This window comes from Hydra vulgaris, chromosome 13 (genome assembly GCF_038396675.1).
Source record: "Hydra vulgaris chromosome 13, alternate assembly HydraT2T_AEP".
In the NCBI taxonomy this organism is placed as follows: domain Eukaryota; kingdom Metazoa; phylum Cnidaria; class Hydrozoa; order Anthoathecata; family Hydridae; genus Hydra; species Hydra vulgaris.
This window is the reverse complement of record NC_088932.1, coordinates 26,404,173-26,422,500: the sequence shown is the minus strand read 5'-3', so window position 1 is coordinate 26,422,500 and position 18,328 is coordinate 26,404,173. Positions and strand designations below refer to the sequence as shown.

The window sequence follows — 18,328 nt, the reverse complement described above, 5'->3', positions numbered from 1 at the left end:
TAACAAAATTATTAAGTGAAAGAGAACAAATATAAAAATAATTATTAAAAGTTCTGCAACATGGAAATCAATAAGTTTATAGAATTACAATCTTCTGAACTTTTTTTCTTCCAGTTTATCAAGAAATATTGTTTGCTTTATATTACAGTTTATGTACAGTATGTATGTATGTATGTATGTATGTATGTATGTATGTATGTATGTATGTATGTATGTATGTATGTATGTATGTATGTATGTATGTATGTATGCATGTATGTATGTATGTATGTATGGATGTATGTATGTATGTATGTATGTATAAATGTATGTATGTATGTATGTATGTATGTATGTATGTATGTATGTATGTATGTATGTATGTATGTATGTATGTATGTATGGATGGATGTTTGTATGTATGTATGTATGTATGTATGTATGTGTGTATGTATGTATGTGTGTATGTATGTATGTGTGTATGTAAGTATATATGTATGTATGTGTATCTATCTATATATATATATATATATATATATATATATATATATATATATATATATATATATATATATATGTATATAAATATATATATATATATATATATATATATATATATATATATATATATATATATATATATATATATATATATATATATATATATATATATATATATATACACACAGGGTGGATGCTTGAAATCCGGACAATTTTAAATTTGCCAGCATTATTTTGTTTTTAAATTCTATGTTGCGAAATTCAAACATTAATCAAAACAAACATTTTACTCTCGGGAAAAAAAATTAAAATTGCAAATTTAGCACATCATGTCAAAGGAATATGACCGTAGAGTTGCAGTGGTTGAGTCCCTCCATGCCGGGCACTCTGTCCTAGAGATTATAAAATGGTTTGGCTTCCCAAAAAGCACAGTTTATGATATTGCAAAGAGGTTTAATGATGGTGCAGAGTCTGTAGAATGAAAAGAAAAGACTGCTCACAAACCAATCAGGAATAAGGCCTTCATCAGCAGAGTACAGAAGTCGATCAACAAAAACCCCAGCACCTCCGTCAGGAAACTGAGCAAAGATATGAATGTGTCTCATTACACCATGAGAAGAGTGATCTGCGATGACCTTAGGTACAAAGTCCTATGTCCTAAAAGTCAGGCAGATGATGTCTGCTTCAATGAAGGAGAAGAGAGTGGCTAAGTGTTCCGTTCTTTTAGCATCAATAAAACATGAAGCTGCTGATTAAGGTGGTGAAACCTTGTTTGGACAAGTGTTCCAATGGTAAGCCATATGTGTTTTAGCAAGACTCAGCTCCTGCTCATTCCTCCAATTTCGTACAGGGTTGGCTTGAAGAGTATCTCCCTATGTTCTGGTCGAAGCACTTTTGGCCTCCAAACTCAATCTATTGGACTATTATGTTTGTGGAACTTTGGAACGTGAGACCAATAAATCAAGTCACAACACTGTTGAATCTCTAAAGCGAGCAATTACTATTGCAGCTGCCAACATGTTGGCCGATGAGGTGGAGCACGCCTGCTCCAGGTTCAGAAAGAGTATCGAGCAAGTCATTGAAGCTAAAGGCAGGTGGATTGAGTGAAATGAAAGCTCTTATATGTGTACATTACTGTTTAAAATTTCAGAAATATAGCTTTGAAACTAATACTTTTATTGTAATTTTTATTTTGTGTCAAAAAAGTCCTGATTTCGAGATCCACCCTGTATATATATATATATATATATATATATATATATATATATATATATATATATATATATATATATATATATATATATATATATATATATATATATATAATTTTCAAATAAATAACAATTTTTTAAAAACTTTTTAACATGTTTCATCAATACCAATTGACATCATCAGGTATAAAAAGTTAGTTACAATTTCTGTATATAAACAATTTATTTGGCTACATTAAAAATTTGATAGTTTTTACAATAGTTACCATAGTAAAATTTTATAAAATAAATAATTACCATGAAATTGTACAAAAGATTATACAAAAGGTGTGAAGTAATTAATAATAAACAAAATAGTAAATAATTGAGAAATTATATTGTTATACAATATAAAACAAGATAATTGAGAAATTATATTGTTATAGTAAGAGTGTATGATTTAAATTGTGTATTAAGAAGAGGTTTTTCCATTTCAATATGGATATCTTCTTTAATTTAATGCTCATACTTGGAGGAAGCTCTGTCAATAATGGATAAGCAATCAAGATTTGTTGAATTTTTGCATTTTTGTGATGAATTGAGATATTTGTAAGTATGGGAAGCCTTATTTGAATTTAAATGTTCTGAAATCCTTGTTGTGTAGTGTCTGGTGGTTTCACCAATGTATCCAGCATTACAGCTGGAACATACAAGTTTATAGACAACAAAGGATTTTAAATTTGAGCGTAAGAGATCTTTTGATGAAAGCATACCACTTATTTTAAAAGGTGTAAAAACTAGTCTTACTTTTATACTATCTTTATTTAATTATTTAATTTATCTTATTATTTAATTTATCTTATTATTTATTTAATTTATCTTATTATTTATTTAATTGGTGTTGAAGTGTGTTTGAAATTTGTCCAATGTAAGGGAGTTTAAAGTAATGTATATCAGATGGTTTTAAAGATGGCATGTTTTCTATAGAAGAGATAAGGTTGTTTAGTAAATTTTTTAAGGTTTTGCCAATTAAGTTCAAGGGGAAAGAATTTTTTTGGAGAGTTTGTTTAATTTTTACAACATCTAGATGGAAACTTTTAATTTTTATTTTGTGATTAACTTCTTCCTCTTTTGTAAATTTGAGGTTATGATGTTGTTTATTTATATATTCTAGAAAAGTGAGTGCATCATTGTTATTTTCAAAGATACAAAAGATATCATCTACATACCTTTTGTATAAAACTACTTTTTTGCAATTATTATTTTGTAACCAAATGTTTTTGTGATGATTCATAAATAAGTTAGCTAAAGCAGGAGCTAACAGAGATCCCATTGCAACTCCGCCAATCTGATCAAATATTTCATTGTTAAATAGAAAATGCATTTGCATGGTTGAAAGTTCAAATTTTAATTCAAGTTTGGAAGTATTAAGATTTGGTCTACTTTTTAAGATTAAATCCACAACAATTGAGATGGTTTCATCCAATGGATATTTGTTAACAAACTTTCCACATAAAAGGAGACTAGGTAAGAGTTAGCTACTCTTACTGCTTTAAGTTCATTAACAAAAGTGATGCTGGTGCAATGATTCATTGGAATTTATGGAGCAAGTAAATTACTTAAAAATTTAGATGATTTGTAGCTGTATGTTCCTAATGAAGAAACTATGGGTCTGAAAGAATGGATGTTATTATTAGCGGTTAATTTATGCATGTTAGATTTTCCATACATTCTAGCAATTTTTGAACCAGTATGATAAATATTTTTATATTGGTTGGCATTAACTAGAATTTTATTCTTAATATTGTGAAGGAATCTTTGTAGTTGGCCTTTTCTGAGTACAGTAGGATCTTTAGGAATCTTTTTGAATTTAGTGGTATCATTAACAATTTTATAAATTTTTTCAAGATACAGATTTTGGTCTAATATGATAATGCCATTATCTTTGTCTGGTTGAGTTATTATATTTATTTTTTTGTCGCTTTTGAAGGATGCTATATTTCTTTATTGTTGTAAACGAGGGCTTATAAGATGAGTAATATATGTTTGTTTTGATTTTAATAAGAGAGTTGTCCTTGAATGTTAGGATCTTTAAGTTTGAATAAAGTAAATCGATGAATCATTTTACAGGCACAATAGATGTATGTTTTGAAATTAATTTCGGCGTCATGCATTTGTTAACAGACCCCTATCTTGCCCAAATTTTCAAACATACCCATATCACACATGTAGCAAAATGTCCAAACTTTTTTTGCACACAGATACTCTACCGATGGTAAATTGTGTTATTCGTTTAACTACATGGATTCTTGGGCTGTCCAGAAATTATTACACAACCCAGAACATAGCCTAGTGAAGTTTTTCCCATTATACTATCAATTCTTTATTGAAAAACATTTTTTACAGATTTATTTTAAGTCTTCTAGGGGTTGCTCAAAGCTCTTGAACATTTTAACTAAAATATAACAGAAAATGTATTAAAACGCTATCTTACTTTTGTTCTTACTTGGTCTTACTCAATTAAATTTATTAAAGTAATTATGGAAATTGTTATTTTTTATATAGTAGTAATATGATGCACAACTTGTGCATGTTTGTTTACGTTCTACATATATTTCTGGAAAATAATTCAATATTTTCATAGTTTTTAAGGTCCAAAATGAGGAAAAATGTCGAAATTGTCACTTCAAGTTAGTAAGTTCAAGTTATTATTTTCAACTGTTTAGTGTTTTTTTGTCAAAACTTGGAAACAGCTTCCGATGTTGTTCCACACCTTGCAATAGCCATGCTCTCTGTTGTTCATCTGTTGTTATTATTGTTGCAAAATCTGAGATTAGTTTGACGCCTCGTTCGGCAGCATCGTTGACAACTTTTACTGTTCGAACAAACTTTTCAGCAACTTGGAAGTCTTCATCTGCTGCCCATTGATTCACTGGTTTAGCAAGCCAATCTCTTCTGATGTTGAGATTCTGGAACAACAGATGTGACTCCGGTCCTAACAGACTCTTCAATGTTGTGTTGCGTTTGATTTGTCTGAAGATTGGTTTACCCATTCGGAAGTTTTCAGGCACTGCTATTGTCCACAATTTGTTTGCTATTTCTTGCTTAACATGGTCACTCATTTTAGGATGATGACTAAATAAAGCAAAAGGAACAACTTCTTCAGTGAGGTACCATCGATGGTTGTTTAGTTTGGCTACCACAACATCTGCAATTTCTCTGTCTACATTGCGGAAATCCATCATGTCATGAATGAGTTCTAGATCGTTTACGGGAGCATCGGCTCCAATACTGGCTTGCATCCATGCTGAGGTGTAAAAAAGAGCCAAGAATCTGTTTATACGTTCCAGTTTAATCACAGTTTCCTTGTCGTATTTCATTGCTTTTGAAAACATGAACATCTTCCCAGCATATATGTTGCAAGCCATCCAACGAGGCTGATGTATGGCTCCAGGTTTGAGGAAATGGGTACCACGAGGTGGTGTTTCACCCAGAACAATAAGATTATTTTCTGCGCACTCTCGGTAGTCATCTTGAGGAAACACAGATGATTCCTTGCTATTGAGCAGCATTTTAAAATTTTCAATGACTCGTTCTCTAACTTCCAACAACCTTGGATTTTCAATTTTCAGCAACTAGATAGGTGATTGCTTATCGAGACCTGACCATGCCTCTTTGAAGGTAGCAAACATTTTGTTTTCTGGTCCTCTGATTTCACCAAACAGTGATTTCCAAACAGCGCTAGCTACAAGTTCAAGGATATGGTGACGACAAGCAAGATAAAATAGCTTTTTATCAACAAATTCTTCGATAAGTTTAGCTGCACCCTTATGGACCCCACTGTTGCTTGCTGTAGTATCAAATACCAAAGCAACAACTGATTCTTTTAATCCCCATTCTTCTAAGAGATCATATGAGGCATCAGCTTGAGTTTGTCCTTAAGAATCTCCTAGTTGTGGCACACCCAGCAATTTTCCCGATGAAAATTCTGGTGAACCTGTCAGAAGAATTGCTAGGCGTTCAAACTTATCACCAAGAGAGTCCTGCAGTAACTTTCCATCCCAGTGCATGGCACCAAATTGAGGTGGTTTTTCCTTTATTTTCTCCATTATGTTTTCTGCAATGTGCTATCTGTTTGACATTCGCTTTCGACGCGTAGTTGAACAGGATACATCGATGTCGTCTAGATTGCCACCCGCTGTTTTTATTATAGCTGAAACTATCATTGTAGTTTGATTGTCGGACAACTTTAACCGATCGGCTGCTGTCGTTAACTCGTCACATTCCATAATTTTTCTGGGAACTTGAAGTGTAACAAATTCTTGAAACTCTATTTTTTCAATAATGTGATCTGGCTCAAAATCCGGATCAATTTCCGTACAACCAACTTGTACATCATCCTCGGACTCTTCAAAAAATTCATTTCCTTCTAGCTCTGCAGCTGCTCTTTTCTCTAGTCTTTCTGTTTCTTTTTCTTGTCGTTGTTGCTGCTGTTCAATTCTGGTCAGAAACTGGAAAGCCTTTGCTTCAAAAATTTTATCCTGACCATTCATACTAGACTTTCTTTCATGTTTCTGATCAAGATAAAACGCAATGTCATCATCTTTGTGTTTCTGAGATAGAAGTCTAGATTTTCTTATGTCATCAATTGCATCTGGAGCACCAATGTCGAAAAGCATATCAAGCTCTGAGATGAAGTTTTCTCGTTTGTTACCAGGGTCGGTGGCACGACTTCTATTTTTTTTAAACTGGTCCATTCATTCCATAATCCAAGAACATCAAACATACAGTTTTTTCTTACTTTGGTTTTGATGCGAGCCATGTGCCAAAAATCTGCAACACTGTCTGCAACGATGTAAGAAATTTATTCATTCTTAACACTGTTACCAAAGCTATCAGGATCATGTCTCAGATATAAAACATACTTCATCACCTGTCTGCGTGTAGGTAACTTTGCTCCTGTAATCGATGAACATGGCTGACCAATCAACCAAAAATTTGTACTAGTTCTAGTGGTAGGTTTTGAAGATGACGGAGTTGCGGGAACACTCGAAGGTAATGGCTAGAACGGAATGATTGGGTTTGTCACTTTTAATTCTTTTCCACTCCTAGTCAACATTTTCTATTTTTTCTAAACAAAAATGCAAAATTGTATGTACACAATCATAGCATGCAGGTAAAATAAATAACTATTATAACAAAAACATTTCCTATGTGTTTTAGAAAATGACATACAATTTGTTTGATTTGGGTCAAAATTGTGTAAAATTTAAAAAAAAATACTCACAATAACTTAAATAATCATCAACTTATTAATTGGCATCCATAACTTAATTAATCAATAACTTAAATTGATCAATTTCAACATTTTTTGACAGTTATACTAAAAATAACATAGCGTTTTTGTACATTTTCTGTTAAAATTTACTTAAAATGTTCAAGAGCTTTGAGCAACCCCTAGAAGACTTTAAATAAATCTGTAAAAAATGTTTTTCAATAAAGCATTGATAGTATAATGGGAAAAACTTCACTAGGCTATGTTCTGGGTTGTGTAATAATTTCTGGACAGCCCTAATGGATTCTAATGACTAAGCAGATTTAACTATGAATTATAGTAATAATATCTTTTTCTTCCTTAAATAGAAATCGCATATTTAACCGTGTCTTATAATAAATAGTATTGACATCAATCAAACCCATATGTTATTTGACCAATATTTTATTTTAATTGTCATGTTAATGTATATTTTGACTAAAATCATCTTTTTTACACTATTTTTGTTGTTGTCGTTAGGTTCGTCAAATAAAGATGAAGATTTAAAACCAACATTTCTCTCTGATGAGGAGCTTAAACATTTAGTGCTTGAGGTAATTATATGAAATTATGAAATTAAGTTTTTTTTTTTTAAAGTAATAAAAGATTTTAATTTTTTTAGGCAACAGATGGCTTTTTATTTGTGGTTTTATGTAAAACCGGCAGGCTAATTTACATATCAGATGCAATAACACCGGTTCTTAATCAGCTTCAGGTGGTTTTTTAAAAGCATTTTAAAAAGTATCAATGTTTACAAAAGTTAAATTACTAAATACTTGTTTAATGAATGAAAGGTTTGCAGATATCTGAGTTATCTGTCCAATTTTGACTTTTTATCTAGATATTTTTAAATTTAAAAAAATTATTTGCAAACAGCTCGAAATGATAAACATGTGAGTCAACAGGATCTAAAGTTTAGTATTATTTTTATTTAAAATTATTTTGAAGTATTTCATTACATTTGCCCAGAGTAAAGTTTAAAAAAAATTTTAAAGTAGTAACGCAATTGTTTGCACTTTGTAGCATAGTTGTTTAAGCACAATGTAATATTAACTGAGTTGTTGCATAATATTACTCACATAATATTGTAATGTTCTGTTTTATCACATAATATGTTAAAACTGTTCTGCGCTAACCATTTCTATACTTATTTTTTATATGGTCTCTTTATTTCAATAGTTTTTAGTTAAATGGTAGAAAATAGTTGGCTTTGAGTTAGTGATTATTGTTATATACTTTATTAATTTAATTGTAATAATGTGTAATACTAATAATTAAGGACGGGTAGACAACAGTTTTTCTGACCAGGCACCTGTTTATTGATTTTCATGTAGATTTAATTTTTTTTTATACTAAAGAGTATTTTTTCTTTCCTGAAAAGTGTTGCATATGACACTTAACCAATTAGTTAGATAAATACATTAATATGATGAAATAATTATGTAAAACATAATTATGTCAATTATTGACTATGGTATAAAGTTATAATTTTTCCGGTTTTTAAAAATTCCAAATTTCTTTTTTTTAATTACAACTCTTCCATCCTTTTCTTAATGTTAGTTCACCTCCCTAAGGCCAAAAAGCCACTACAGTCAAGGAGGCTACTATAATGGTGGTAAAATACAAATCTTGACAAACAAGGTCGCTGCGGAGACAAGCAAGTTGAGCGCAGTACTACCAGGGGTATGGTGGGGCTCAAATTGAAACTTCTTCGCTCTACCATTACACCGCTACCACATAAATGTTTATGAAGATCCTCTTGGTAAATTCAACAAAATTATTATGCATAAAATAAAGAAAAAAAATTTTATAACAAATTAACTAAAATTTACAAATGAAAGAAAACTTGTTTTTGTAAACACAATTTCAATATTGTTTTTCTATATTGCATAAAAATGTCATGATAAATCTAAAATAAAAAAGTTAATGGAATTAATGAAAATTAATGGAATTAATGAAAATTAATGGAAATGATATAATAATATTAAAAAATAATAATGCTTAACATATAAAAATTTGAAACCACCTACCGGTTTTAAGTAACTCAACACTTCACTAACTTCTCTACTGTGAGTCACAACTATATAACTACACTCAGGTTTCACATTAACGATTGCCAGAAACAACATAATATAAAAATATATAATAATTATAAACACATATAACATACTACTATTATCTAGTACTAACACAATCAATCAGTTTCTTAAGATAGGGCTTCTAGTAATACTTTTTTAATGAAAAATAAAAGATTTTAACCCTTAACTTATTCTATTCATTATCAACCTTACATTAACCTTACATCAGCCTTACATTAATCTTACATTAACCTTACATTAAATTCACATTAATCTCACATTAACCTTATATTAACCTTATGTTAACCTTACGTTACCCTTACATTAGCCTTACATTAACCTTACATTAACCTTACATTAACCTTACATTAACCTTACGTTACCCTTACATTAACCTTACATTAACCTTATATTAAATTCACATTAATCTCACATTAACCTTATATTAACCTTACATTAAACTTACATTAATCTTACAATAACCTTATATTAACCTTACATTAACCTTACATTAAATTCACATTAATCTCACATTAACCTTACATTAACCTTATATTAAATTCACATTAACCTTACATTAACCTTACATTAACCTTACATTAGCCTTACATTAATCTTACATTAACCTTACATTAACCTTAGATTATCCTTACATTAACCTTACATTAACCTTATATTAACCTTACATTACCTTATATTAAATTCACATTAACCTTACATTAACCTTACATTAATCTTACATTAACCTTACATTAAATTGACATTAATCTCACATTAACCTTATATTAACCTTACATTAATTTTACATTAACCTTACATTAACCTTAGATTATCCTTACATTAACCTTACATTAACCTTACGTTACCCTTACATTAACCTTACATTATTTAAATTAACTTAAGAATAGTTGCATATTTAGCAAGTTGTAAATTTTTACTTTTTTTTTAATGCTGGGATAAAACTTTTTTTTAACGGATAAAACTTAATATCCTTTTGTATTCTCAGTAATATCAGTCTGGATATATGCAATAAAATGAAAAATCCAATTATAAAAAAGTTAAAAGGACAATGGCAGCATTGTAGCATAATAAAATATTCAGAAAATTTTAGGACAACCTTAAAAAACTACTTGAATTTATGGATCTTCGAAGTCACATAATTTGTTTAGGTAAGGCAACAAAATAAACATGTTAACAGAGTAGAGAGCAAGTGAGGAAAAACAAAAAACAACTTTTTAATACAAATGACTCTTAAAGATATTTTTTCTGATTTGGAATATTCTGATATGGATAACATTTCAACTTAAGTCATTAGCAAAAACAAATGGAGTAGCTGGCGTAGTAATGTTTAACATGATTTACATTTTTTCTTTTAATTAAGTTTACATCGTGATTAAGTTTACATTTTGACTATGCTATAGTTAAATCTTATTTAAAAAAAAAATCTATTTAGACTCATTGGATTAACCGAAATCTTTTTGATCTTGTTCATCCCGAAGATAAAGATAAACTCAGGGATCAGCTTGATGTTTCTATTTCAAAAGACACAAGAATAATTGATTTGAAAAGTATGAAAATGTTGTTACTAAATAAAATAATAATTATTATAAATAAAATAACAATTATTATAAATAAAGGAAAATAAATAATTAAAAAAAAATGTTTTTATGTTGAGTTAATAAAATTTATTTATTTTCAGCTGCAAGCATTAAAGCTGTTGGAAATAATGGTTAATTTAAGTTTTATTTTATTGTGTTCATTTTTTTATTTTTTATATATTTTATTTTATGTAGTTTATGTCTATTAATATATCTTTTTTACATATTTTTTTATGTATTTATTTTTTTATTGTACTTATGTTATGTTATATCATTTATATATTTTTTTATAAATTTATTTTTTTTCATTGCATTTATTTGAACTTTATGAAACAATATTAATAACACAACAGGGGGTATTTTAAAGTGTATCTATATATATATATATATATATATATATATATATATATATATATATATATATATGTGTGTGTGTGTGTGTGTGTGTGTGTGGGTGTGTGTGTGTGTGTGGGTGTGTGTGTGTGTGTGTGGGTGTGTGTAGATATATGTGTGTGTGTGGATATATATATATATGTTTATAGATATGTGTATGTGTATATATATATATGTGTGTGTATATATATATATATGTGTGTGTATATATATATGTGTGTATATATATATATATATATAAATATATATGTATATATATATGTATATATATATATATATAAATATATATATATATATATATATATATATATATATATATATATATATATATATAATATATATATATATATATATATATATATATATATATATATATATATATATATATATATATATATATATATATATATACACACACAGTAGTCTTAAAACAAGATTTTTTGAGCTTGAAATGGTTTCCATAGAATATTTAAAAATCATCTGCTGTTGTTATTTTATTTTAAAATCAATGAAAACTAATGAAAGTTGATGAAATTAAATTTATCATATGGTTGAGTTAACAAAGTGTTGATAAAAATAAATGTTGGTAATCTGAAAAGAATGGTAGCTGGTTGTCTAAAACCATAACATAAAAGTTTATTTAACATCTAACAAAAAAAAAATATTTTTCTGCCCCTACCTAGTTAATGTTTGGAGCAAAAAAACATTAAGCCATCAATTAGATAGCTAAAACACAGTGTTGCTTAGCAATAAATGCCTACATAATATTATTTAATGCTTCTTATAAATGTTATAAAACAACGAAATGTTGAACAAGTTTTTTAATAGCTGATTTTATTTTAAAGAAAATTGTTTGAAGAGTGGCTCGCGGCGAAGCTTTTTGATTCGAATGCGGTGTGGTGATGTTCAAAATGAGAAGTCTGAAAATGACATTCATGAAGCAAATAATTGTAATGATAAACGTGTCATCTACCAAGATAAAATATACTCAGTTGTTCATTGCACAGGCTATATAAGGGTAAGTTTTATTGGGCATTGATATTTAATTATTCAAGTTATTTTTTATAAAAGTTTAAAAAGAGTTATTATGAAAATAAATAAATAAAACAAGTAAATGATGAACAGCTGTATTCACTTCTCTTAAACTTCTGTTAAACAGAGAAATTAAATTAAGAAAAAAACTTTAAATGACCAGTTTTAAAACAGAGAGAAATAAATACTATTCTAATCCTGCCACGTATATTAACCGCTCAGATAATTTTTTCAGTTTAAATTTCTCCGTTAGCCATCTCTGTTAACTTGTTTTGGTGCAGTTTTTCTCATCGCATATAAAAATTGCGATGCCAACAGACAAGGATATTGTTTAATTGGTAAATTGCAGCGAGTGATTTCTAAAATTAATACCACTATTTTGTCTGACCCTAGGCGTTCAAATAAAGCTGTTAGTATTGTTGAACCTGTAAAACTATATCAGAAAAAAAATTTATATTTTCGCAGCCAAATACAAAGATCTTCAGGTCCTTAAGATATTTACTTCAGCGCCTGAGTTTTTTGACAGTTGGGAACATGATGAAACTAATAATGATCTACTAGATGAACTATCAGATGATTAAATAAAAACTAAGAATTTCTTTATTCAAAACTTGATCTCATATTATACAAAAATCATGTGTTTTCTGTTTATTTGTTTTTGCTTTTTCTTTTTGTATTTTTGATGCTTTGTTTATGTATTTTTGTTGTTTTATTTATGTGTGTGTGTAAATGTATGTGTGTGTGTAAATGTATGTGTGTGTGTGTGTATATATATATATATATATATATATATATATATATATATATATATATATATATATATATATATATATATATATATATAATAAATAAACACATAAATGTTATACAGATACGCATGTATTTAACATTCATATTTTCTCGTAATAGTGTGTGCATTAAAATCAAATGCAAAATATATTTCATTTTATAATAACATTTTTTTATTTTTTTTTATATTTTTCATAATTTATTTTAAAATTTAATTAGTGTATAAATATAATATATAAAATGTATAATTTTATATAAATAATTTTTTTTTTTTACAATTAATGGATAGATCATATAAATTTGATATAGTATATATTATAGCTTATTTATTATAAAACTAAACTTATTTGTTTACACTTGTTTTAATTGGATATTTGTTTTCTATTTTTCTCAATATTATAGAAAATTCCTCCGATAGCAGTTTTAACTATAGGGTATAGCAGGGTTAGATTTTGGCGTTAACAGCCTTGTGATAACTAAATTTATTCCTGTTGTTAACCAAACGGAGACATAGGAATATGAGTTTATTTTATCCTATAGTTTTACTTTTAACCAGCCGATAACTTATTGCAGGGTTTAACAAAGTGAAGTAAATACGACTGCAGTAATATAAGTTTGCCTGAAATTTTAAACATAAAAAGTTTTTGGAATATTAGTTATAGAATAGTTTTTACAGTGCTTGCTGTATTAGTTTTTTTGTTTTGTTTTAGGTGTGTCAATTTTTTAAAGCCTTAAAAGACTTTAAAAAAAGTTATATTTTCTTTATTTTTTATTTAAAAATCTATGAATTAAGAAAACAAAAGAAAAAAATAGTTCACCATGATTTTATATCCTAATTTATAGCACAGGCTTTTGCAGAAAATTATAATTTTGTACAATTCGCAAATCTTTTTACATGTATCTTTTTGTTTTCTTACAAACTGTTAACTTAAACAGAAGTTGCTGTTAGTAACTTAAACAGAAGTTGCTATTAGCAACTTTTTTGATTACATCTGAACAATTTAATAATTTTGGTGAATAAGAAGGAAAATAGTCAAATTAGCAAGCTTTTTTTAAAATCGGGTGTGTGGCTACTGCTGTTATAATAGTTTTACAAATTTCATGTGGCAATGCTTTTTTTATCATAAAATATGAAATTAGTAGCTTTGTGATGATAATATAAGAGGAAGGGAACTAAATTATTACATCAGTCTACAATAATGAATACGGGAGCGTCAAAATAGGTTATCTGTAGTTATGCCAAAAGAATTACTACAACCTTCCCTCCTTCCCTTCTCCTTCTTTCTTTCTTTTGGCAATTAATTGAGTAGTAAAATATTATTTAAAATATGTTTTATATTATTTAAAATATAAATTGGTAAAATATATTATTATCACATTATAATCTTTTAATTTAATTATATATTTATAATGCTATAAATATAAATAAAAATAATTTTATAATGCTTGGTAGAATTAGTTAAAATTTATTTATTCCATGGTTTATATGAGGTTACTTTCTATATATATATGTTTGTGTGCCACAAAATTTGAAATCAATTTTTGAAAGCTTTTTTCTCAACCAATTTTGCTCAAGTTTCTCACACTTAATCATTTTCGATGACAATACAAGGAAATGGAAAAATTTGACCAAAAAAGTTAAGTTAACAAAAATTTAATTTGTATTTCCCCATACATTTTATTTATTTGATATGAATTGCGTATTATGTCACAAAAATCATTGATTTGCAAATTATTTGCAGTTTTGAAGACATTAAAGCGCAGCGATTCAAAACCTATTGTTTTTTAAGTCTTAAGTTATTAAGTTAAAAAACAAAAATTTAAAACGCGCTACTTTTTCTTCCATGCTTTATATAAGGTTACTTTCTATATATATATGTTTGTGTGCCACAAAATTTGAAATCAATTTTTGAAAGCTTTTTTCTCAACCAATTTTGCTCAAATTTTGCACACTTAATCATTTTCGATGACAATACAAGGAAATGGAAAAATTTGACCAAAAAAAGTTAAGTTAACAAAAATTTAATTTGTATTTCCCCATAAGAACACTGAATTAATAAAAAAAAAATTTAAAAACGTAACAGTAATTTTTCCTTCTACAAAAGATAACAAAAAAAGAATTTCTAGGCCCAATAGAATTCTGCTTGCATAAAGCATGGATTTGAAAAAAGAATTTTTTTTTGATTTACTAGTTATTTTATATTTATATATTTATTATATTTTTTATTTCTAAATTAGCAAACTAGTTTATTAAGTGTTTTTATTTTTAACTTAATTTAAAATAATTCTATTCGTATCTAACAAAATTTGTTGCTTGAAAATGTTTCTGATTTCATATCTAACAAAAATTTTGATGAAATTGTTTTTAATATGCTGTATAACAATTTTTTTTTATTGTTAAAAATCATTAATAGTTATTAATAGTTATTAATAGTTATTCTAAATTAGAATATTGAAGATGGAATACTGAGCGATTTATCATGTAATGCAGAGCAAAAAAGTAAAGAAGATTTTCTTTGTTTAATTGCTATTGGTAGGTTACAACCAACTAGTATGCCAACTAGTAAAGATATATTAGACTCTTCCTCTCCATGTGAGTTTATAACAAGGCAAACTTTGGATGGACGATTTAGTTTTATTGATCAAAGGTAAATTTAAAATTTGTTAAATTAAAGTGAAAAAAAATTTAAGTAAAAAAAAGTTAAAAATCTGTCTGATCATTATCTGTTTTAAGTTGCAACTTTAACCTTCATTTCTTATGTTTCACTATCATACATTATACCAATCTGGATGCATATGTTGTTTAACTTTAATCTTTTATGATTCATCTCTTGCTGTTAGAAGATAAGTTTCTATAAGTAAGGAGATAAGTTTCTATACTTGACCCAGGCACACTTTACTTGCACTTATTTTCTATTCTGACCCACCAATTAATCCAATCTCCAATATAACAAATTGGCTTTATTTATTTACTTTAGTTATAATTAATTTTTTTTTTTGTTATAATTAAACTTGTTAAAAATATTTTTATTTAAATTATCTATAATTTATTAGAAAATTAAAAAATGAAGTTAATTTCATTAGTCAACAAAAAAACACTTTTTGGATGTAACATGACAACTTTCGTCTAGTTATGTTTTATTTTCATCTATTAAATTAACTTATTAGACAGTTCAAAAGTTTTCAAAAATAATATCAATCATTTTCTGTACAAACTTTGCAATTGTGTTCATTGAATTTTTTATTGAAGATAAATTTAATAATTTCAAAATATTCTTTCATGCTGAAAGCATTACCTAATGATAAGTTTAGAGGGAAGTTTATTGCCAATAAAATAACAGCTTTTAAACCTATTTTTGAAATATCAATAAACGCCCCACTTCTTTATATCCTATACCCAAGACAGTCAATATGCCACAAATAAAATACCAGTTGATTGCCTTGTTAAAAAAATCTGTTAGCACTTTATGTCTTGATTGCAAAAGTAATATACTTTTGTTTTTGGTCAGAATAAATTCTTTAATCAAGAGCCTAATAGTTCTGCCTGTTGTTGGGAAAAAGTCACTGAATTTTTGAGATCTCCTTGAGATAGTAGATATGACTTATTTGAAAAGATAGTAGATATGAATTATTAGAAAAGATAGTAGATATGACTTAATCGAAAAGATAGAAGATATGACTTATTAGAAAAGGAATCTTCTTGAAAATCTAATGTCTTGTTTTTGATTGTTTCTTTTCAATGGACCAAATTGGGACTTCAAGGTGTGGTTCTGGTATAGGTAGTTCTTCACTGTGTATTAAGTGATCAGGGTCCCAGCCCTGGCAAAAAGTTGGACTTTTTACAAACCTGGCCTTGGCAAAATTCTAAGATTTAGCAGAGGTTGATAGCAGAGCTAAGAAAAAATTTATATTACTTTACATATTATAAATTTATGCGTACATTTATTATTTATTAGACACTGGTACAAATATATATTTTTAAACTAATTCACTTCTGACAAGGTTGTAAGCAACCATTAATAAATTATGAGTTACTAGAAAACAAAGGATATGGTGTAAGAAAAAGGAAATAGTTAACTGAAGACTTAAAAATTGTAGATTGTATGAGTCAGGAAAACATGAAGGTGGGTAATAGTTTTGAGATTCAATTGATGTGCAACAAAATAAATTAAATGAATAAAAAATTTTATAGCCTTGGAGGGATAGATACAGTTCAAGGATGAGGCTTTGCTGAATGACAAGCAAAGTGAGAATGAGTTTTAATTGATTGAACTAAAGATGATAGCTTGTTTGAGCAGCTATCATGAAAGTATTTATAGAAAGAAAAAAAGAGATTTAACCTTATAATGATGAGAGATTGGCTTAAGCTTGGCAGAGAAAGAAGGTCGATCTATATTTACAATGTGCTTTTGTATCTTGTCTGAGAGAGAGCAGGTTTTTATTTGTCATTATAGGAATTTCAACAATATTGCGATAGTTGTGTGCAGTAAATAACTGAGTTTTATTGGAGTTAAAATCCAGAAGCGGTTGCTTTCTCTGAGCTGTTACTGAAGAGTGATCAGATTAAAGATCAGCTGCTTTTTCTAAGCAATCAAAAAGTGATGACTTTTTGTCAAGATAATAATATAAAGTTAAGTTGTCAGCAAATAGAGCCACTTTAGATGTAAGGTTATCAGGAGGTTTTTTATTGTAGATAAGAAACAATACAGGAGCAAAGATAGAGCCTTACAGTACTCCTAAAGTTACTGGAAATGAAGAAGAGTGTAGGCCTTCAAGAATGACTTTAATACAGTGATTAGAAAGAAATTTTTTAATAATCTTAAAACTTTTACATGATGAAACTAATTCTAGATAGAAGACTAATTGTAGAATAATAACAGAGGTCAGAGTATTTTCTAGAGTTTTTAAATATTGAAACCACTTGTTTAGAACTTAATAATAGTTTAGCGAGTGTTGAAGAGAGTTCTGGAGAACACTTTTATAAGATTATGATGGAAATGTTGTTTGAACCATAAGCCATAGGAGAGTTTAATTGAGAATTGACTTTAGCATTGGAAGCCGAAGTGAATCGGATGTCTAACAATGAGTTAACCTGTTTAACTGGAATGACAGCAAAGTATGGCTATTAGATTCAAAAGTTAAATTATAGAAAAAATTCTTTGCCATTAACTATGCTTATTCAGTGGAGAAGCAATAAAATCAAACCAATGAATAAGAGATGAAGTGTTTGAGTTTTTTTAGTTAATGACACTGTTAAAGATTTTCCAAAAGTCTCTAGAACATAACATCTGAGATAAGATACTAGATTTAGTAAACTGAGAATAATGAAGCTTAGTACTAGACCGGGCCTTTTTACATTAACTTATTGCAATCATAAAAAGACTTTTTTTCTCAAAGGGGATGTTCTTGTAAAAAAGAAGAAAAAAATGACACCGGTTTAATATAGCAACTGCA

The 18,328-nt window shown here is 27.8% G+C and overlaps 1 protein-coding gene across 2 annotated transcripts in view; it reads left to right on the top strand.

Moving 5' to 3' along the window:
- Positions 1-18,328, top strand: part of LOC100211035 (aryl hydrocarbon receptor nuclear translocator 2) — a 98,779-nt gene that overhangs the window by 66,656 nt on the left and 13,795 nt on the right. Inside the window, exons 6-11 of one of the 2 annotated variants that reach the window (XM_065816618.1) lie at positions 7,465-7,538; positions 7,607-7,699; positions 10,516-10,630; positions 10,762-10,791; positions 11,899-12,071; positions 15,323-15,522. In XM_065816618.1, the coding sequence (XP_065672690.1) occupies positions 7,465-7,538; positions 7,607-7,699; positions 10,516-10,630; positions 10,762-10,791; positions 11,899-12,071; positions 15,323-15,522 (685 nt within the window). The remainder of the gene's footprint in view (positions 1-7,464; positions 7,539-7,606; positions 7,700-10,515; positions 10,631-10,761; positions 10,792-11,898; positions 12,072-15,322; positions 15,523-18,328) is intronic. The other variant, XM_065816619.1, reaches the window with a different exon arrangement.